This window comes from Polyodon spathula, chromosome 11 (genome assembly GCF_017654505.1).
Source record: "Polyodon spathula isolate WHYD16114869_AA chromosome 11, ASM1765450v1, whole genome shotgun sequence".
In the NCBI taxonomy this organism is placed as follows: Eukaryota; Metazoa; Chordata; class Actinopteri; order Acipenseriformes; family Polyodontidae; genus Polyodon; species Polyodon spathula.
In genome coordinates, this window is record NC_054544.1 from 45,878,528 (window position 1) to 45,902,157 (window position 23,630).

The 23,630-nt window shown below is 40.4% G+C and overlaps 1 protein-coding gene across 1 annotated transcript in view; it reads right to left on the bottom strand.

Annotated features, from left to right (window-relative positions):
- Window positions 1-20,665: 20,665 nt before the first annotated feature.
- Window positions 20,666-23,630, bottom strand: part of LOC121323654 (ras-related protein Rab-6B) — a 128,813-nt gene continuing 125,848 nt past the window's right edge. Inside the window, exon 8 of the mRNA XM_041264837.1 lies at window positions 20,666-21,058. Coding sequence (XP_041120771.1) covers window positions 20,994-21,058 — 65 coding nt within the window. The 3' untranslated portion in view covers window positions 20,666-20,993. The remainder of the gene's footprint in view (window positions 21,059-23,630) is intronic.

The following is a 23,630-nucleotide window of genomic DNA, read 5'->3' on the forward strand; positions in this document are numbered from 1 at the left end:
CACAGAACCTAAACCTCTGGGTGCGTGAGGATCCCTCATGTCCTTTGTGTTCATTACCTGCAACATTAAAGTACATTTTGACAGGATGTAAGGTGGGTCTTAGCCAAGGACGGTTTACTTGGTGCCATGACCAGGTGCTGTGATGTTTGGCCTTAGCACTGGAAGACAAGCGTAACCTGACCAATAAGTTGCCACCAGTTCCATCAAAGCATTACACACAAAAGATAATATCCCTCCATCTAGTAGAGCAACCACCAAGAAAATGTGTTAAAACCAAGCCTCACCCAGGACAACTGGAAGCTGCTAGAGATATGAAAATGCTGGCAGATGTTGGTCAACGGCTTATTATTCCACCTTCTTGTGATCTTGATCAGCACGCCTTGTTCATCTGGTAGAGTTAACAGTGCCATGGGAGGATGCTGTGGATGAGGAATATGAGAAGAAAAAACTTTGGTATGCTCAACTAGCTGCTGAAGCAGAACAGCGAGGATGGAGAGTCCAAGTTTACCCAGTGGTGGTGGGTTGTCGAGGATTTGTGGCACACTCTACAACCCAGTTTCTCAGAGATGTCAGGTTCAGTGGCCAAGAGTTGCATCGCACAGTGAAGAACTTATCTGAAGCAGCAGAAAGGAGCAGCAACTGGCTGTGGTTGAGACGGAAAGATTCTGGATGGGGAGCTCAAGCACAATAGAAAGAAAGCAACGCCGATGTACAGGTAAGTAAGCTGGGCTGAGCTGAGTGGGGGACGCCAGAGTCACTGTTGAGCCCTCTTGAGGTGTCGTGGGCTAGTCGAAAAAACACAGAGGGCAGAAGGTGCCCACTTGAAGACCCCAGAAATGTACTCTACTTAGCTCAATCCAGATGGTGGGGAGACCACACTGTAGTTGATCCCCGGAGCCAGCATCGCAGCCGTTGTGCATGCTATTGAGCTGGGGAGGCAAAATGTGCTGATCCCTGGAGCCAGCATTACACTTCAGCCATCAACACCAGACAGAAGGATATCTACATCAGCAGATGGAAAGAAACACAATGAACACAGTAAACAAAAACAAACAGCGTTCCTGCTTGTTAGTACATCAGCAATATGGGGCTGTACTCACGTAGCTGTACTGCCAGAACTCCTCCCCGCAAACAGCCCGTCGCCATGGTAGCTCCAATTGGTGTCTGCCTCGCAGCTGATTGTAATGGAGTCAATCCGTGTACCTATGTGATTCCCCCAAGATGGCCGACCTCTGGGTTCCATCTACCAGTGAGTTAGCCTGCTTAAGGTAAGCTTACCAACAATGTTACAGAGCACCCTTTCTGATTGGGAGGGAGAATTACAATTCAAATCCCTTCTCTCTGTCACAGTCATACTCACATTTTTGAATATATCCAATTGTGATGAAACATTAAATTGCCAAGTATTATTCTATATTCTTCTGTACATCTGTTTATAGACATCATGGTCATCAGCTTTTTCATCACACTGATACAGCAGATCTGATTTTGAACTCAATGGCTGAGGATGTATGTTACTGGCAGGCTTGTTGATTGAGGCAGTACTGACATTTTCACTTCCTTATTAAGGAACATTTAAAATAAATAACAATGTGTGTATTCCACAACCAGTAGATGGTGTCAACTATTTAAAATGTTATATTTAAAACACATTAATGGCAACCTATTTTCTATTTCTATTTGAAATAATGTGATAAAGCACCCCCTACTGGTAGTGTGGCTGCAGTGTTTAAATCCCAATATCCCATGAAGGGTTAAATTCTTATTATTCCAATTATTCTTAAACTCTCTCATGTCATTCTCAGACTTTCTCCCTAGAACTTTGCCGTTGGCATAGTAACAGCCTTCAGTGAATCTTCCTATGCTGTCCTCAGCGGCATGGGGCCTCTTTCCTTCTGGAATGTCTGGGTCTCTTGCAGGTGGAGTCTCTCCCACTGGTACCAGGAAGGATAAGGTATTCCTCCTTTCCTGGTGCAACGTTTGTTTCCCAAGGTACAAGGACACAGATGTCATAGGGAGGTTGGGAGGATGATCTAAGGCTGGCTCCTTAGTAGATGGAAGAATTCCAGACCTGAACAACTCAGACCTTTGTCTATCACCTGTCACTGTCTTACTGTTTTGCTCCTGGGAGGAGCACCATTGTAACTTCTAGTTTATTGGCTTGTGTGCTCGCCTTGTTTGTCTTCTAGACCCTATCCAGGGGCTCGGGAACTCCTACCCCGTCACTTCACTCCTCCTATGGGACCTAGTATAAACGCTTATGTTTTCCGCCTTTTGCTTCAGTCTGTTGAGCCTAGCAAGCAGACATAGTCTCCATACTGCAGTGTGTAATAAAGACCAATCTGCTTGAATAAACCCAAAGACCATCTCTGAGTTTTATTCCTTCATCCAAATAACCCAGTATTCGGCTGTCCTCCTTAGCCTAGCTTGTCTTGTCTTTCAAGCTCCTCACGACTGGGCCGTCGCAGTGATTCTTCCCAGATGGGCGGGGCTAGAAGAATAACAAAGCACAATTTATATAGGTCAGGTACCCCCCAAGGCCTGCCTCCCGACCACTCAGAGAGAGGGAGAGAACACACCCTCACCCAACATCTCCGTGTCATCGCCATGATCGACAGTTGGATCTTGAAGGGCTCCAGACCCCTCCTCCACAGGACCATGCATATGTCAGATAGCCAGCACAGGTCTCGCCCTACTCATATACAGATTCCTTTATATTGGATACAGATTATTATTATTATTATTATTATCATTATTTATTATTATTATTATTATTATTATTTATTTATTTATTTGGCAGACACGTTTATCCAAGGCAACTTACAGATGTTACAGGGTAGTACATGGTTACAATGCAAGCTTAATATTTAAATACAGTATAGTTTACAGTAAGTGCAAATAATGCTACTAAAATACAATGTGAAGTAGTATGGACCAAGTTAGGATTACAAGAGGTTATATCTACAATGACATAATAGTAGTGCAATAGTGCAAGGAGAGTGTATCAGCTGAGGATCCAGTAACATGGTTTGTAGATCAGGGAAGTCCAGAGCAGAGCAAGAGGGGTAGATTAAGAGATCTACAAGTTCAGTCTAAACAGAAGTGTTCTGAGGAGGCGGCAGGAGGCAGTGAGAGACGGAGCAGTCCTGAAGTTCTCCCATCGCTGGTTCCACCATAGAGGGGCTTGGGAAGAGAAGGAGTGGCATGGGAAGATGGAGAGGGAAGGCATGACCAGTCTTCCATTTGAGGAGGAGTGGAGAGGGTGAGGGGTGTAAGGAGACACAAGGGATTTAGGAGGGGGCAGTGTGATGAAGAGAGCAGTAGGCAAAACAAGGGTTTTGAATTGAACGCAAGTAGAAATAGGTAGCCAAGGAGCAGCATGAGAATAGCGAGGTTGGGAGAAAATAAAATGAGAAACAGAATTTTTAATGCACTAAAAGGGGCGGGTAGCTGAAGCAGGGAGACCAGCAAGGAGACAGTTACAATGGTCCAAGAGCTTGGACCAGGAGTTGGACCCTGCTTGAAGAACTTTGGGGGTTTTGAGTAAAGATCTGTTTTAATAGATCCTTGATCAAGTTTAACCAAGATGTTCAGATTTTGTCCACCTTGAAAACACTGCAATGTTATGGTAAATATAATTTGCTAATTTATGAACCTGTACAAGAATTTCTTCTCCATGTGTCCATATTCCAAATATGTCATTGTGGCAAAGGGGCTGAGTGTGAACAGGTGCAGGAGTGATGCAGTGCAGTAATTAAACAGATAGAGTGGTGTAATCCAGTTTGGAAAGTGCGCTTTTATTGTATCCAGGTCTGGTGACCAATATAATAATAATCCCCCGGCAATACACAGCAATGTGTACTGCACAGGGTAGATAATAACAGGCTTTTTAGACCCTAAACAATAAACAATAAACTTACGTATCTGTCCTATTACAGACACGATCACCAGTCCTGGGTGTGTGCAATAGTGCTCGTGGTGAGTGATACAGTTTATTTTGTGACAGTAGTGCAGTGTTGTTCCGGCTACTGCTGGCCCTGGAGGAGAGCTCCGGAATCGTGTTAGCCATCTAGTGATTCACAAACAAGACGAATTACACAAAGACAAAAAAAACAAAACACTCACGTGGAAACGGGGTCTCTCACAGTCCTTCTCGGGTCATACATACAAAACCAATACGAAGGAATAGATTATCATTCTCCTTCCCCTTTTATGCTGTCACACATGACCCCTTGATAAATGAGTGCAACCGCCACTGCCATCTGCAGCTGTCACATCGTTTCCCTTCTGGGTCAATGAGTCTTGTTCGCATCCAGGCAGGAGCGCCAGTGAACCCTGGGAAAGAACTCAGGCCAGCCCATCCAAGGAACTCTGTTCTCGCTGCTTAGTGCCCTCACAGGTCGGGAGCGAGATTTTATCAACTAAGAATCATTGTATTTCTGTCACAGTCATCCGCATGTCTTATGTATTCGAACGGTTTCTTGTCTAGTTTACTCAATAACATTTCCTCCCATTTTCTCATATACTTCCTTGCAAAATGCAATTTTTGAGTCTATTGCTGTTCCACATTCTGTTTATAACTTTTCCAAATGTAAAATAACTATTTTCTAAAACAACCTTGATCATACTTAATATTTGTTCTGTACAGTGGCGGAGGAAGAGGAAGATGGGCCCCACTGCAAGACCTTAGTGTGGGCCCGCCCTCAACAAACGTTAATTTAACCCTTATTTATAAACACACGTACCAAATCAAGTGTTCAGTATTGAACTATATGCAATTGTCAGAATGTTAACATGTATGAAACAGTACATAAGAACACGTTCTACTAAACTTACCAGGATTCCCCAATTCTGCGATCACAGAAATTATTACAGAATTCACCATTCTGCACAGACATTTGCAGAAATTGTCTCACAGAGGAAACCGTTTGTTTATTATTATTATTTTTAAATCAGAAAAGCAGGCATGTTGATTTGCTGTAGTTTATTTTGGTGCCCGCAGCACCACCCACCCTACAGCTTCCATCTAAACTACAGGATGAATCGTGCACACAATCTAACTGCAAATATCTGTGCTGAAAAGAACCCCAAAACCTTCCATGAAGACGTACCTCGTACCAGCCTCCGAGGGAAAAAAGTTAGGATATTTAAGACAATAGTGATACCTGTTGAAATGAGGGAGGATACAATCTGAATTACTGGCACCGCACACCAGCAGCTACAGTGATACAAATGTGCAACATCTATCTTTAACATAGCTTGTGCTAACAATCATTTGCACTGGGTGTTTTTCTTTGTGCAATTTTGGGATACCTCTAACCAAACCTGTTCTAGGATTTTGCGGAAGCATGTCATTTTTTAATTCTTTCAAAACAAACCCATTTTTATATATCTGCCAAATTTCTCACTTCTTTCATTAGTGCTTCTTCTTCATTCATACATTGACTTTACCTTTGTTTCATAGGCTGTTACTATTTAATTTCTAACTGCTTCAATATGCATGTCTAACCATGTGTTTCTTACCTCTGGAGGAGTCCAATGGTGTTTTATTTTCATTTGTATTCCATGTTCACGAACATATTCTGTTTCTGTGTGTGTTCAATTATCAAAAGTATTCCTCTAGCCACATTCGTCCTTTCCATTCTTTTAATTCTGTTATTAATTTATCCATATGTTTTTTTTGCTGGAGCAAACTTAACAAACCCCCTGGTTGTTAATGTTTTATCAGATAACCCTAGCCTGATGACCCTAGACGTTCACACTTGCACACCCGAGCCGAGCCGAGCCGAGCCAAGCTGGAACAAAGCCGAGCCCACCCAAAGCAGCTCGGATGTGTTCTACTTTTCAAAGAAGAAGCTGCACTGTGGAATGTGACCTCAATTCAGTGGACTGAGGCGCACAGAGGAGTGGTGTGGATTTGTTTTGAGAGTGGATCACAGGGTCGTACTGTCTGAAACGATAAAGTCTACCAAAAGGTTTCACAGAAATTAAGAAAAAGCAACAATGCTTAATTTTTAAAGAAAGTGGTGCCAGTGCGCAAGCAATGACAATAATACCGCCCTAAGAACCGCACATTCAAAATCTGAACACGTTTATTTGAAAGAGTATTGTACGTACTTGTGTTAGATATTTACATTCACGTATTCTACATCATATACAAAGTAGTAGTACGTGCAGAAAAAAATAATTAAAGGCAACCGCAGGGCTAATGATAAATAATAAAAAGTGTTCACAGGTTTTGTTATGGTTTTGCATTTGAATGGCTTAAATAAACAAAAACTACCGTATTCGATTTGGCGGCGCGGCGTTTATTTTAAATTGATCAAAATGACTGCGGCCCCTATATGAGGGCAGCCTTTATTAACAATACTATGCTTTACAAACGCTGCGATGCTTTATTCCACGATTTAAGGCATTTCAGAAGCGGCATGTCAGAGGCTCCGATCTGCAGCACTATACTCCTATGTGTTTTTGGCGCTTGAATGTAGTATTTACTGACAGTTACCGAGAGCCAATTAGGTGGGAGTTGGGAGGTCAGGGAGTACTGAACCAGCGAATCAGAAATGTGTATTGGTTGTTAAGGGGCGGGACAATGCTGGTGTTGCAGTTCAATCTAAGAATGTGACGTAGATGTTTTTCTGCAGTAAAAATTACCTCCGAATATCAGCTTGATTTCTGTAAAAACTCAACATATCCTTCTCGGTTATTTTTTTTCTCACTGTAACTTGCTTGTTTGTAATTTCTCTGCAGGAGAAATTGAAATTTAATCTTATCATAGATAGTAAGCACATTGTTTTTATTTGTAGGGGGTTGAGTACAGGAATTACAATTGAACTGAAAACAAAACAACAAAACCACCTATAACTTCAGAAGGACTGCTGTTCTTTGCATAGTTTATCGTGCATTTTCTTTCAAAACTGTACCATAAAATAAAATGTGCTTACTATGTGTGTGTACGTTAGTTTGTAATTTACGTGCTAGATTGAGGCTCACGTGTCTTTGGCGGCGTGACATGTACACAGTCAGTGTTGCGCATCTATTTGTTTACTGTGTGTGTTTTTAGAAGGGGAGAAAATAAATCCCTTACTGTTTCTTTATTGATAGCGGCGTTTATTCGAGGGCGGCCTCTATTATAAAGTTGATATGAGGCTTCAATGCGAGGGCGTCTTTAATACGAGGGCGGCGCCAAATTGAAGTAATACGGTAATTAATAGGCATTCAGAAGACGCCCAGAAGGACGACATTGATTAAAAAATACTAAAAATAAAATAAGCACCTGTGACAGAAATATAATGTGTTTTGGTTGGTCGCCTGTGAGGGCACGAAGAAGCGAAAGGGAAAGTTTTTGGGCGGGCTGGCCGGACAGTTCATTTCCAGGGTCGGGAAGTCGGTCAGCCTGGAAGGCGGCGAGATTCCATTGCAGGAACGTATTGACCTGGAAGGTAAACGAGGTAGCAGCTGCAAGCAATAAAAGCAGCTGCAATCATTTACCAAATGGTCATGCATGATAGCATAAAGGGGCCGGAGGATAAAGACTATTTTTTGGGACTGTAACCCCGTTTTGTATTTGGCTCTGCACATTACATATTGTTGTGTATTGCCAGGGCATTTTCTTTTGGTCACCAAAATAAAGCTTTCCAAACCGGATTGCAATTGTCTGTGATTACTCCTGCACTGCATCCCCTCTACACCTGTTCACAATCACCAGCACACACCAGCATCACTGCCACAGCACCCCAACACCAACATTGGTTTTCACAGTCTGGACTGTTATCAACGATGCAACAGAAGCCGCTGGTACTAGATTACAAAAAAGATTAATTACTTCGGGTAGGTAGTTGTTATTTTAGTATGTTTTTATTCTCTATTAATTTAATTATATTCATTGAAAAAGGACAGATCGTTATTTTTTATTGTTTTGGGTTAATATAAGGCTAATGATCCTACTGAAGCAGGCAAAAGTTTTTAGTTTTTTTTTTCATTAACAAGTTGTGGTTGTTCTTTGTTGAAATTAATGTTCAGCTTTCATGCTTTGCTGTGTACTACTCATTTAATCAAACCAAGTAGTGTAAGAAGTTGCTTGTATCGTTCATGATGTTTTTCAAATCAAGTAAGCTTATCTGTGTATAAAAAACGACAATAGAGTTGCAGTCTGCAGTGCCACCTTACTTTAAAGGCAAAAGCTGAAATTGTAAAGTAATTAAAGTAGGCTACAAATGTGGCAGCGGTCTGTCTAATAATAATAACTTTAAAACGTTACAGATAGAATTTGAAAAATGTCAGTAAACACTTCAGAAAAATAGATTTAAAGTAGGCCTATTAAAAACAAAGTCTAAACATAACATGAGGATATTTTTCTTTACAACTTGTTTTTATACATGTGTGACGGGGTGCCCACCCCTTGTGTGTTTTATTATTTTTTTATGTATGTATTCATTTGTTGTTATTATTATTGATGTGGGGGCGATTCGAGCACCATCCGTCTTATATTATTTACTGTTTGAGACTGGTGAAAAGCCTGTCTTATAATGTGTAGTCATGGGGATGGTGTTAAAAACCCTCCCCTAATACCCTCGTGGGAATGTGGCTGGAGCCTTAAAGTAATTATTGTATCAAATTAGGTAATTAAGGCTCCAGACACAGACTATAAAAAGATGCACTCAAGGCTTATTAGGTGGAGAGTGTCAGAGGAGAGACGTAAGTCTGTGGGTAAAAGGGAACTAAATAACTGCTACATATGCTGGTTTCGCAACCAGCATACTATTTGTTTACTGTTTGTTTGGCCCTTGTGCCCTTTTTGTTTAGTGTTTTTTTGTATAAATATTTATTTTACTTATTCTTTAATAAATTGGCTGAGCGCTGTTGCATTTCAGTTTTTGCCCCGCCATACCTTGTTTTGACTTGCTTTTGAACCTGACGGCAATGTATAAATGACCATATTGGTCGTTGCAGGTCTGTGACCAAGAACTGCGTCCATTAAATCATAAAATTGCTGCCTGACTCTCTTTATTGTTATGATCTTTAGTTTTTTGTAATCCTGTTTTATTTTTTTTATTTTTTCACAATTATTTTTTCGCGCTCAGGTTTAGTCCCGGATTTCTCAATTCCTGTGAAATCTTTTGAAACTTTATAGTTACGGACAGTATGAGTTAACCCCGCCCCCAGCCTTGCTCAGCACTGAGCTATTATCTGATAGGCCAGAGTTTCACGGTTCCAGTGTCACAGGAAATAAGTTTTCTGGGAAATAATTGTTTTACATTTAAAAATGTTGTCAGGATCTTTATTAAAAGTTATATTATGTGGTAAAAATCAAAAACATGTTGTAATATTAATAACATGTTTTCCATATTATTATGTAATAATAGGTTAACTCAAGGCTACGTAGTTTACAAAGAATACATTTAATCGCTGGCTACTTTATATTATAGGTTTTCTTTGTACATGTACTTGCAATATATTTGCAAGTATTAGCAAAAGAGAAATAAATACATGCATTATTTTGTATATGAGTTATGACATAAGCAGAAATAATTTATCATTTGTCATACAATTTATTTTTATGTGCAATTATATTTGTGTTAAATTTAATAACAGTTTCTAATATGACATATTATCTATTATTTAGTAATAGGCGTTAAGTTTAATTCCCAATTTACAAAGACTTGGCCAACTCTCACCAGAGTTGTCATTTTAAATTTGTAATCGTCACGGATATTTATATTAGGTTTTATTTGTACAAATATGAAAGAAAAATAAATACATGTATAATTTGTATGTACTGTATCAGAAACCATTATGTATTTGTCTTTACTTTGATGTGAAATTATATACTGCGGTCAAGCTATCAGCCAATTCCCTTTCAATTCGAAGACTACCACCATTACATTAGGTATGGGATATTCCTGCCCATTGGGTAGGTATTGCTGAGATCTCTATACCAGAGCTGCTGAAAGGCCCCTTCATGGAATGATGCACTCGGTCCTGTCTACCAAGGGAAAAAAACTGTCACTCACAGGAAGATCCTTCTCTTTTTCCCAGAAGGGTAAGACCTCTGTGTTGAGCCGAGCGTGTTGATAGAAAATTGCTTCTCAAGTCGATTCGAGTCAGTTGTATTTCCTTTGCATTCGTGCTGAAAGCCAGCTTGCTGCTTTCCTGGAATCAACGACTTAAAAAAGACAAAGTTCTTTTTGCTTTTCTGTCTTTCAGTGGCCTCCTCGCATGCGTGGTAGGCCGCTCTTTATATCTGTCTCTTGTACGTGAGTGGCTGTCTGTGCAGTCATCTGCGAATGATTGTCTATTCTTCCTGAGAGTACACGTGTCCTCCTCAGGGCTAGGCCTTGCTGTATCCCTGCTGTTGAGTGACCCTCCCAGTCGTGCTCTCGTCCACAGGGCTAGGCCATGCCTCGTCCCTGTTGTCGAGTAGATCCTGCCGGCTGCACAGGCCCGCCACCTTGGTGAGTCGGGCCTTGTAAACAAACTGTGTACTCTCTCTCCCTTTACTATCTTTCTACCGTATTTTATTGTCTACTTAAACTCACCTGCCGTGGCTTCGGCCCTACGTCTCCCCCTGGCTCATGCTACACATTGACCAGGTGTGTGTGTGTTTGATCACGTGGTTAGGGTAGGCACATTGCATAGCAGCCTCCCTGGTGCTGTGGTACCGTGATGTATGCATAGCCCGTGATATATATTATCTCAGGGTAAAGGTGCTTAGTATAAGCAGCACATGGTGCCCAGTGCCTCCCAGGTAGCTCGGGCACTGGGCTCAGCATACACGGCGCATGCGGTGTACGTGGTGCACGGTGCTCACGTAAACTGGTACTGCACTAGTGCTCTTAAGGTGCTGCATGGTACGTGGCGCACAAGGGGGTGGGAAGGGTTGTCTCAGCTGGTGCAGGAGGATACGCTGTCCTTAGCGGCCTCAGGTGATGAAGCTTCCTTCCCCTCTGACACACAAGTGGGCGAGACCCTTGCTGAGGAAGAGCCTGGCTCTGAGAGTGCCTCAGAAGCCAGTACCACCTCACTGTCCAGCTCGGTATTTGCACTCATGGGATTTCCTGCAGGTCCCCTGGACGCCAGTGGCAGAACCACACCAGTCTGTTTTCCGGACACAGATGCTGGCTCCTCACCCTCAAAAGTTCCCGGCCTTCCCAGATTTTATAGAGGAGGTACGCTCCTCCTGGGACCATCTGGCCTTGGAAGGTGCGGATAAGCTTGGTCTGGCAGGGTTTCAGATGTGTGGCTGCAGGGGATCAGAGTAATAAACTCGATGACTGGTTGATCTGTTCCCATTTGGAAACGGGTCGGGAAGGCGCAGGTCGATCTCTTCGCTTCGGCAGAGATAACTCATTGCCCCCTGTGGTACTCCCTCCACCGCTTAGGCGATCCACTCGGCATATACGCCCTAGCGCACGAATGGCTCAAAGCGTTTTTGTACGCTTTCCCACCTATACTGCTGCTCCCGGCTTTTCTCAAGAAAATCTGACTAGAGAAAGCGACAGTTCTCCTAGTGGCTCCTAAGTGGCCCAGGAGAATACGGTTTTCAACCCTGTGCCAGCTGTTGCATGGCCAGCCCTGGGCTATTCCACTTCATTTGGATCTCGTCAGTCAGGTGAAAAGCTCTCTTTGGCACCCGGAACCAGGCAAGTTCCAGTAATGGGTCTGGCCTCTGAAAGGGACTGCTGGCTAGCCCTAGGGCTATCAGACGTAGTTGTGGAAATGATTCAGAGCACTAGGGCAGACTCCACTTGTATACCTATAAGTGGAAGCATTTTCAAGCTTGGTGTCTGGTTATGACCCCATTACTTGCCCTATGCCAGTCATTTTGCAGTTTCTGCAAGAACTGCTCGATGCTGGAAGGTCACCTTCCACCTTGAAGGTGTATTTAGCGGCTATCTCTGCTTGCCATGCTCCTGTAGTTTCTATGTCTCCGGGTGCACATTTTTTGGCTTCCTTAAAGGCGCATGGCAATTAAGCCCTCTTGGGAGGACTGTGCTCCCCAAATGGAGCCTTAATATTGTACTAGAGGCTCTCATGAAGGCCGTGTTTGAGCCCTTACTGTCCATAGAGCTGAAGTACTTGTCTCTGAAGACAGCCTTCCTCTTGGCTATCACCTCTGCTAAGCGGATCAGTGAGCTGCAGGCTCTGTCTGTGCACAGCTACTGCATGCGTAAGCTCTTTGCAAGCTCCAGCTCTTTGTCTGTCACGGGACACTGACCCTAGGATAGCCTGTCTAAGCAGCGTCCGTCACACTAGATTGTGGACACAGTATCGACTGCATATAATGGTGCTGGCTTGCCCCCACCTGGTAGGGTAGCTGCACACTCCACTAGAGGGTTGGCTACATCTTGGGCCCTTTTCAAAGGCGCCTCGATGTCTGACATTTGTACTGCGGCTAGCTGGGCTACACAGCATACTTTCTCCAGGTTCTACCGTATTAATGTGTTAGATCCTGCATTGTCTTCTGTAGGCAAAAGGTTCCTTGAGGGTGTAAGTTCTCACCGCTAACCTCTGGGTTAGACAGTGTTGTACGTCCCTCATATGTTGCCTTTCCTTCTCCCTCGTGACGGCTTTGGTATAGGTTATCGCATACCTATCTGGTATTCTAATTGAAATGGAACATTAGGTTACTTACCGTAACCCTGGTTCCCTGAAAGAGAAGACGACCACCACCCGCGAGTCGCTTTGGTCGCCCTCACGGATACAATGGAAAAAGAGGAGATGGCTTTCACACGAATGCAAAGGAAATACAACTGACTCGAATCGACTTGAGAGGCAATTTTCTATCAACACGCTCGGCTCAACGCAGAGGTCTTACCCTACTGGGAAAAAGAGGAGGATCTTCCTGTGAGTGACGGTTTTATTCCCTCAGAAGGCAGGACCGAGTGCATCATCCCAGGAAGGGGCCTCTCGGCAGCTCTGGTATAGAGAGCTCAGCAATACCTACTTGAAGGGCAGGACTATCCCATACCTAATGTAGTGGGGGTCGTCTTCTATTTCAGGGAATCAGGGTTACGGTAAGTAACCTAACGTTCTGAAATGCTTTGAAGTGTCAAGCTATCAGCCGCTTAACTTGTATAGATTTAGAACTGCTAGGAATAAAACGAGCGATGAAATACACTTTCAAAAAGAATGAAAAATGTAATATTTAATAAGTATGAAAGAAATCTCACTAATAGCGTATTGTAACACAAAGGGCGATTCCGCGGTGTTTAAATGATCATTTTTGCTGCTTACTATTAAAATGTATATGACCAAATACACCTTTGTGTGTACACACATAGCGTATGGTCAGTATATATATATATATATATATATATATATATATATATATATATATATAATATATAATATAAATAATCTACAAGTAAAAAGTATAACCTGTAATATGACATTTTATCTTTCCTGAAATATAACGACTGGTGAGTGGGGACTTTCATTGTAGAAGTGAGTATCAGAGATTTGCACAGGTTAGTACATTAAATTGGAGAGCTATCGGAATTATTAATACAGTATTTGGTGCTGTGTGAGTACATCCACCACGTCAACTAGGATTACAGATGTTCGTATAAATAATGTAACTGCACTTTAGGATGGTATGTAAAGGAAGCCAATCATTTTGTGCATTTCTCAAATTAAATATACACCTTAAAACACCATTTTCTAAGAGGTTTATAGATACCCCACATAGACTTGAGTACAACTTCAAAAACATTATTCTCTACATGAAGAAAAGTGTTTGTACCCACTTTCCCACTCAATTTATTGAAAAGACTCAAAGTCACAGAGCAATTTACCATGAAAATTATATAACTTTGTTAAAGTGAGCCAACATAAACACTTATTAAACATTGATTTGCTGGACAGTATATGACATGTCCACAAAAGACATTTTTGAAAGGAGAAACACATTTGGCAATTAGTGATTTTAACTATGCATAGACATAAATTATACAGACAAAGTAATGTTTTTAAAATATTTATTTATGTTAAAAAAAGCTAAAATACAGCAAGCAATTTCCTGAAGATAAAATGTATTTATAATACAAATGAAACTATATATCACCTTTTTAAACAAAAAATACTGTCTGCAATTCATTTCGACAAATAAGATGACAACATATTTAAACAAAAATTACTGTCTGCAATGCAATGCCTGTTTTCGTTTCTCAAAAAAATACAAATGGCGTGTGAAACAGCAATACGGTGAGGGCCCAGCTCGGTTCCAGTGTGCAAGTGTGAAAAGGCTGTTAGTGATCTTCTCTCCATTTTATCTTTGATATTCTTGCTGCTGTGCACCCTATTGTTAGTTGCGTCTTCATTACCAATTTGATGCTTTTCCTAAATCCCTGTTCCGCATTCTTTTCTTTTGTGTCTTTTTTTTGTTATCTCGATTCCGATTTCTGCAGTTTATATATTTAATTATTACATTAACATTTCAATAAATCAGAACAGATTATTTTAATCCTTCTATCCAGCCCTTTAGGAATGGCTTAGTATGGAACGGATGTGCAGATGAGTGATCGGTAGATACCGATTCATAGGGTTCTGGTGATACAGGGACCAATGTACCCTCATTCTCTACCCCTCTTCTATTTAAAAAGTTTCTTTTACTATTTTGCCAATCCCTGCGTATAAAACTGCCTAGGAAATTAAGTATTTATTACAAATAAAATCATTAGTTACCTTTATCTTTAAAATTCAGAAGCACAAGAACAGTTGTTCTGAAGCCATTAAAGAGGCAGCCACCACTGCTTTTTTTAAGAGCTGGCTTTTGTATTATAAATGTCTCAGTGTGACAAGCAGGCTGTGGTTGTGTGACTTCAGACCTGGAAGAAACACTCAGAACTGCCAGGTGAAATGTGAATTGCGCTGTTGCACAGTTTAAATGAACAAAAAAGGTTTAAACAAAAACAGCACACGGCACATTAGGCCAAAATAATGACAAACAAAACAAAGACACTAAACAAGCAGTGGACAAACAGACAACAAACAGAGTGAGTCAAAGCAACTTATTAACTTTTTCCTTAGTTTAGTTTTGAATTCTCTTCTCTCCACACTGTTGTGCCAGGATTCAATTACTAATTAATTATTCACTTGAATCCCAGCACGTGAACTAATTTGTACAACCCCGTGCTCACACACTATTAAATCCTTAAAATACAGCTATATATTTTAAATCACTCGAGCTACACAGACCCATTTATATCCCGTGCACCAATATCTATACACCAACATTAACACACCACATGCAACCCGTAACACACAAATACGCACAGGGGCAGGGCACATTGCCACACTCCGTCATTATTATTAGTATTACTGCAGTAGCAGCACTCCTCTCTGCTACGTGCCTTATCCCTGTAACTGCCCAGGTGTGACAGGTTAGTGGGTGGGGCACCAATGGAGACTAGTAGTGATGTCACACAGGCAACAGAGGTTTACAGGTACAACCTTTAAACCCAGATACCCACAAGGGTAACTGGGCAGGGTTTTATTAGTGAACAGAGTCCCAGCAGCAGAGAAATCTCGTAAATAATAATCACAGGGGTTGGAAATAAAAGAAACCACCCCACAATACCAGCAATGGTAAAGGGGGCTTGAAAAATAAACACGGTAATCAAAACAGTCCTGCACACATTAAATCATATACCCGCGGAACGCGCCCGAAACCCGGTCGTACCGTACCACACAGCGGGGGTCCTGCCGCTGCACCTCGGCTCCCTTCTAAGGTGAACAGAAGCAAACACAAATAATCCTGGAGCGTAGTTACCGCGCTACAGATTCCTCCGTTCGTCAGTACGCGGAGGCAAGAACAACCAGAAAGTATCCTGATTTAAAGGTCTGCAACACAGGAGAAGAAGTTTCCAAATAACAAAACAAACAACACACAACAGCGCGTCTTCTTTCAGTATTATTCTAGGACAGGGTGGCTGGAGCAGGGGAAGAGGCGCTCATTAAATAAGGCTGAGCCCCGCCCCAGCAATCAGCCAGCTGACTGCCTGGCCATGCTGAGTCATGCTGCTCAACATGGCTGCTGCCTGACCAGCACTGTTACTGCTCGTGGCTCTCCAGCACCGCCAGTTGTCGGGAGGGCGAACTACAACAGGAACTCCTGGCACTCCTGTCACATCAGGTAAAGGGTGGATCACTATATTGAGAAGATCAACATACAAACTAAAAAAGTAATGACAGCTACACAGAACTTTGGTAATAAGACATTTTATTAATCATTTTGACCGACATGCTACATCTCTATACAGTGTTAGTGGAGAGACAGCTCTGTTCCTGTCAGGGCTGCTCCACAGAGCTGTACCAATTACATCTTAAATGATCTCATCTACAGCTGGTGGGACTTTTACTGTGCCCCCATATCCTAACTGAGTGAATACAGTGAATCAATGCGACTAGCTCTTACTGAAGATTGTTAACAAACAGGTGCCTGCATAATTTGGAGCATGGTTACCACCCCAGGTCACTTCTCTGAAACAATAAAAACGAATAAATGATTAAAGATTTGTTTAACAGATTTCATTGCAGGTCAGCTCGGCTGAGTGAGTACTGGTCGTGCTTTTGAGTGTTCTAGAAGGCACTAGTGTCACTCTAACAAAGAGATAGCTTCCACTAGTGATTATTTGAGTATTTGCAGCTACACTGTACTTGCCACTGGGTTGGCATTTCACAGGGGACCCGGCTGTTAATCTACTAGCCGAAAGCTGATTTCAGTGAATTCAATAAAAACATTGAAATTGTTTCTAATTTTCACGGCTTTATTTAATGTTATCTATTTTTACTACTTACTATTTACCTATTTCTTTTCTTTTCCATTCCAGCCTACATGACAAACTCACTCCTCTGCAAGGTTTTAATGTGGCCACTGCACCCTTTATCAATCTGGGGTGGAGTTCATACTGCAAAATCGAAACCATTCCAACATTTGAAGAAATTCAAAAAGACTTCTAGTCAAAACATTTGCTGTCAAATTGATCGTGTCTTTTTGTATTTATAAATTAAGTCCTATTGATGTTTAATAGTGAGGGATGCTCTTCACAATGGGCCAGACTGTGAATCTACTGAAACTCAAAGCTGCTGTCTGTTTGTGCACAATGCTCCAGCCTGGTCTAGCACAACGGCTGCTGTAGAGAGCCTGTGAAACCCGGACTTGACCCTTATATGAAAAGGGAGAGAACAACAGACAGATAGTAAAGTGGACATTATAACAAACTCTGTTTTATCCGCAAATTCAATCAGCGAGCATAGTGCTAATTCATGATTACAGTGCATTTACAACATTACATCATCATTCATCGTTCATTCATTAAATCAGTTTCTTGCAAGGTCTTCATTCAGGACTTGTGCATTGTCTGGCTTGAATTGATCAAAACAAGAACCATACAATCCGTCCCATGTTTGCCTGTATTGTGTGATTAAGATACAGCCTCAATCAGTTTAATACTGTTTAATAGTGTTTAGCGTTACAGCAATCTTAAGTCTTTATTCTACAAAATAGAGCCGGCACTACAGCTGAAAGCTCTTGATTCGTTCTGGGAGCATCTGAGGACAGAGATGTGGATCTGTGGATGTGTCCAGGTTGTCTGTAGACACAGATCAATAACCTGCACTGCAGTCCAAAGTACAAGGCATGTAACGATCATCTAACAAACTCTTAAAGTATGTAGATACTACCTAATGGACATCACGTTGCAGATCTCACCTTTTCCTATACCAAAGATGCACACATTATGGTAAATGTGTTCTGACTCTTGGTGAAAAAACAAAACAAAAACAGCCAACTGTTTGTGCAATGTACAAGAACTCAAACTCCCAGAAGCCCCAGCCCCAGTCGTTGAGCTTCCTTTGACTGAGGCATTCCTTCCTGCAAGCTCTGCAAGTAGCATGTGGTGAACTTGATATGCAGTAATGAAATATCTGCACGGAATGATCTCTACATGTTCTTCACTAATACCATTAAAAAATCAAATTGATCTTTACCATAATGTGTGGGGCTTCATAACAAGAAAAAATGAGACCTATGAAATGATGACAAGAGAGAGATATTAGGTAAGATACTCTAATCTGTCCTTCTATCTCTGAACTGAACTGAGGTCACGTGCCTTTATTATGTAGTAGCACATGTCATCTCTTAGAAATTCACATTTCAATAGCCTGATGAAAGCAGTGTGGCATGCTGTATGAAACTTGGTTTCTAGTAAGATACAGTAAGAGTTCTTATTACAGGACAGTACAAAAAAAAAGGCAACATTTACCTAATCTTCAAAGAGCTATCATTTAAACAGAAGCAACACAGTCCTCTACATTATCTTCTTATATACTTAAACTGATGCACAGTATCTGAGAGGTATAAGCTCATCAGCAAAGTAAACAGGAGCTCATTGAAACTACAGTGAACTGAAACAATTGGGTCACTGAGCTAGAACAGTTCAACTTTAGATCCTTTCCACCTAAAAACTGGATAAAAAACACAGCTTTCCATTTTAAACCAGTCATCACATATAATTGGTGTGTTTCTAGGGGTTTTGCTTCTGTCCCACAATTGTACTTGTTTTCCATTTATTATGCATATTTGGAAATTATAACATATTTTTGTTCTGCTTGCTTTTGATGCTCACGTGCTGCCTTTGATGCCAAGAGAGTGTATAGCAGTTCATATTAAAACAGAAATGAAATATCAAGTTTTATATGCTGTTCAATAGCAGAAAACTAAGGGAGAAACATAATGAAATGAGAGACGTGCTTTTGAGAAGCGTGAGATGAGAGGTTTAGCCGATCAATTAAAATAAAAGAAATCGACATGCGATTGTTTGAAAGGACCAGGCTGTAGTTGATAGTTACTCAGTAAAATTATAAAAGTTAACTTATATTAAATATACTACTGACAGAAAAATCTATCCAAATTAGTTTTCCAATTCCATATTTTACAAGAATGTTGCATAAAGAAAGCTACCTCATGATGCAAAAAACGAGAGATGGAGTGTCTTTTACAAATATAACTTGTGTTCACTGACAGACAGGGTCAAAACAGCCAAATGCCCAGGTCGGGTTGACCTATACGTCCCAAGTTTGTGCGTGATATATATATAATATATGATATGATATATATATATGATATATATATATATATATATATATATATTATATATATATATATATATATTCAGTTTGATTTCTTACTAAAGAAAGTCTAACTTTCTTATTGAGATAAAGATTATATATTAATTGGATAATTGGATAAGTCTCCACCCTCCTGAGTTAATACTTGGTGGAAGCATCATTGGGAGCAATTACTTTTGTGAATCTGTTGGGATAGGTCTCTACCAACTTTGCACACCTAGATTTGCCAATATTTGACCACTCTTCTTTACAAGACTGTTCAAGCTCTGTAAAGCTCCTTGGGGAGCGTTGATGGACATCAATCTTCAAGTAATGCCACAAATTTTCGATTGGATATAGGTCGGGGCTCTGACTGGGCCACTGAAGGACATTTACCTTTCTGTTCCTTAGCCACTCAGTGTAGCTTTTGCTGTATGCCTTGGGTTGTTGTCATGCTGAACGATGAACTTCTGTCCCAGTTTCAGCTTTCTTGCAGAGGGCAGCAGGATTTCGTCAAGGACTTCTCTGTACTTTGACTATTCATTTTTCCTTCTATCATGACAAATGTCGCAGTCCCTGCCGATGAGAAACATCCCCATAACATGATGCTGCCACCACCATGCTTCACAGTAAGGATGTTTTTTTTTGGGTGATGTGCTGTGTTGGGTTTGTGCCAAACATAATCCTTTGCATTTAGGCCAAAAAGTGGCATTTTAGTTTCGTCAGACCAAAAAACTGTTTTTTTTTTTTGCATACTTCAAACGCGATTCAAGGTGGACTTTCTTGAGTAAAAAACAGGCCAGATTTGTGGAGTGCTTAGGATATTGTTGTCACATGCACACTTTGATCAGTCTTGAATATTAAAGTCTGTAGCTCTTGCAAAGTTGCCATTGGCCTCTTGTTAGCCTCTCTGATCAGTCTCCTTCTTGCTCGGTCATCCAGTTTGGAGGGACGGCCTGATCTAGGCAGGGTCTTGGTGGTGCCATACACCTTCCACTTCTTAATAATCGTCTTGACCATGCTCCAAGGGATATTCAAGGCCTTTGATATGTTTTTAATACCCATCCCTATCTGTGCCTTTCAACAACTTTGTTCTGGAGTTCTTTTGAAAGCTTCTTGGTGCTCAGGGTTGAGTCTTTGCTTTGAAATGCATTACCCAGCAGAGGGAACCTACCGGAACTGCTGAATTTATCCTTAAATCATGTGAGTCACTACAATTTAACACCAGTGGAGGCCACTTAACTTAATGTGTGATTTTCAAGGCGATTGGTTACACCTGAGCTAATTTAGGATTGCTATACAAGGTGGGTGGACACTTATCCAACTAAGCTATTTTAGTTTTCATTTTTAATTAATTTTCAAATTACACATTTCTAGAATATTTTTTTCACTTTAATTTGAGGGGTAGGATGTGTAGTTTATACGTAAATTAAGGTCCGATATTCCGCTTGTTTTCTACTTGTAAAAATTTCCCCTACATTTAAAAGGAATGTAGACTTTCTATATATAGTATATATTATAGATATATCTATATATAATATATATATATATATATATTACATTGGAAGTTCATTTTATCTGCATCATTTTAGTGTTTTTCCTTAAATATACAAAAATACAAAACAAAGATTATACCTAGTTATTCAACAAAGTTGTATGCACATCTTCTAAGCTTGTGCACTTCTTTAACGTTTTAAAATATATTTTTTGTCAATTTTGAAATTTTTAGTAAAGTACATTATTTTACAACTGAAAATGTAAGTAACACTTGGTCCAAGCTATGGTCAATAATCAATCTGAGAAGTCAACTGATAGCTAACCAATAGGAAGCAACACAACAAGCATGTGGTTTAAAATGACGCTAGCCAATCCGGTGCTGTGTATTAACAAGAACACCCTCCTTCGCTGGCTGGGGGCTCCTGTGGTTTCTCCAACTTGATGTCAGTCACTGATGGTAAGATTGTTAAGGACTGTAAACTGCAGTGGCAAATAAAAATGTTTACATTGTTATATATTTCTTTATTACAAGCGTAAATAGATGCGTCGATGTGTGGAAATATAGTCTGTGTAAAGATGCTTTGACTGGGGTTCAGGAGCTGATCTTCAGTTCTAGCTGCTGACAAACACAGGCTAGTTCAGCCAAAGTGTTCATATAAAAGCAGAAGCAAGCGCCAGCCGCTGTGGATGAAGTTTGCTTTGTATTTGCTGTCAGTACATCAGATGGCAACTACCCAAAACATCTCCATTTCTCAGCTAACACAAGATACTTGACTTATCCGGTGTCTTTGCTTGACTTCATTGTCCCTATTGCATTGATATAACATGAAGTTTCTGCCTCCAGCATTGCTTAGAGTGAAAGATGCAAAGACGCTTGTGGAATGGTGGTCTTGACAGGTTTCATAAATCAGTATATCAGCACAAGGGAGGGGTGACCTTCCCCCATGGAAACAGGCCATTAGAAAAAACAGCTCTCGTAAATTCTGAACAATTTGCTGCTGTTTGTCTAATGCCATGACATGGCAAGCAGCTTCTGGGCTTGGAGAAAAAAATCAATATCTGTGTAAACTCACTGATAGCGCAATGCTGTAAACTTCCTGAAGACACAACTCGCTGATAAATAAACCTTCAATCACTTTAAAAACTTTATTTCTTCATCTTGAAAGTTAATTTATTTTGCTTATTTTTAAATTGTCTACTGGTACCTAATGATTGTAAAACTGGTTAAAATATGTAATAGATAATGTTATTAATAAGAATATATGTAAATAGCTATAAGTAACATGACAAAGTTGAATAACATTACACTGAGCACACAGACAGACTGATAGATGCCAACCTATACCCACATATTCTGCTATTAATGGTAACTTGTGGTGAAAAGGTTAAAATGTCAATGTGATATACAGAACGCCAGGCACATGATGGACAAGCTGTTCCCCAGATATATACTCTCCAGATTTAAAAGCTTTCCTACCATTTTCTAACAATACAGAAAGGAAAGTCATTTTGCAAAGTCTCGTCATTTATTGTTAAAACAGATTAGTGTAACGTGCACCAACCAACAGAAGTTAATAGCAGAATAATTATTAGGAATTGATTCATAATTGTGTAGTATAGCTACTGCCAAATTATGATTGGCTAACTGGCAGTAAAACTAAGATCTCATTAGTTGAATTATGTCTAAATAAGACACAAAAAGGACACATACTGCAGTGATATATAAAAACATATTGTGGCTTAACTACTGCTAAATTGTTATTGAATATCTTTAATTCTAATATTAAATTTACAACTGGCAAATCTTATAATTGGGGCATATGTTTTTAGAAGCCATAAATATTTGCAAGCTTTTTATTGTGTGTTTTTTCTGTATGAAATTGCACCAACAATACATACTTCGTACATTGCAACAGGTTGTCAATATTTCTGGAGCAAAATGGGTTTTATGAGTGTGACTCACCAAATATTTTGGTTGCAAATATTTATGGCGTTACAGTATCCATGTTTTGGGAAAACACAGCATTCATTTGTATTTTATTTCAATTCATTACTATCTTTCAGACAATCGATATGTAAGGAACGTGTCTGTGGATAATGATTAATATGAACTATTGCTAAGCCACAAACCATTTACCCTTGCAAGTCTGGGCCAGGCAGTAATGAGTATTGATCTTTCCATCATTCTGATCTATCACAGAATTCTCAGGGCTCTCTGCACCATTACTGAGATACTGGGAAGAGATGTTTGATGCAAAACTAATGTGCTGGTTGCTGATTGGCGTACACGTCACAGGTTTTTGGAATCTATGAGTAATATTTGTCTTCATGTTAATGTACATTTCTTTTTACTATTGTATGACTACTGTAGAGCCCAAAGACACCTGCTTACCTTTTACATTTAAATTAGTCTTTTTGTACTTGATATAAAGACAGTTCAGATGGCTGTGTCACATACATTTCAACATCTTTATATGTTCCATTATAAGTGTTTATTATGTTTTTTTTTTTCTTGTATTCATTTGAACATTTTTAATGTAGGTTAATGTGAAATTACACTTTGCTGACATCTTGACTGGGTTATGCTTACTGTAGCTGCTGAAATCACCCTGGATTGCCTCCAGAAAAATGTGCTTCCACAACCGTGCAGAAAAAAAGTTGTAAATTTACTACTGCTACTAAGTGGCACTAGAGTAGCACATAAACACTATCTGCAGCATAGTGAGGAGTGTGGCGGGATTCAATGCAACCTTTTATATATGCCGTACAGATAAGTACAATTATAAACTGGGTTGGATAAATTGCCTGCACAAGATCACATAACGTTAGTTTGCCTACCGTAAACCTGGTTCCCTGAAAGAGAAGATGGCCACCTATTGGTAGGTGTCACTGAGCTCTTTCTATCAAAGCTGCCAACAGCTGACCCCCTCGACGGTACTTAACCGTCACGCAGGGGAGACTCGCTCTCTTTTTGTGACGAAACCGTGATGACGACTGACGCAACCTTGTGGTTGGTGGCCATC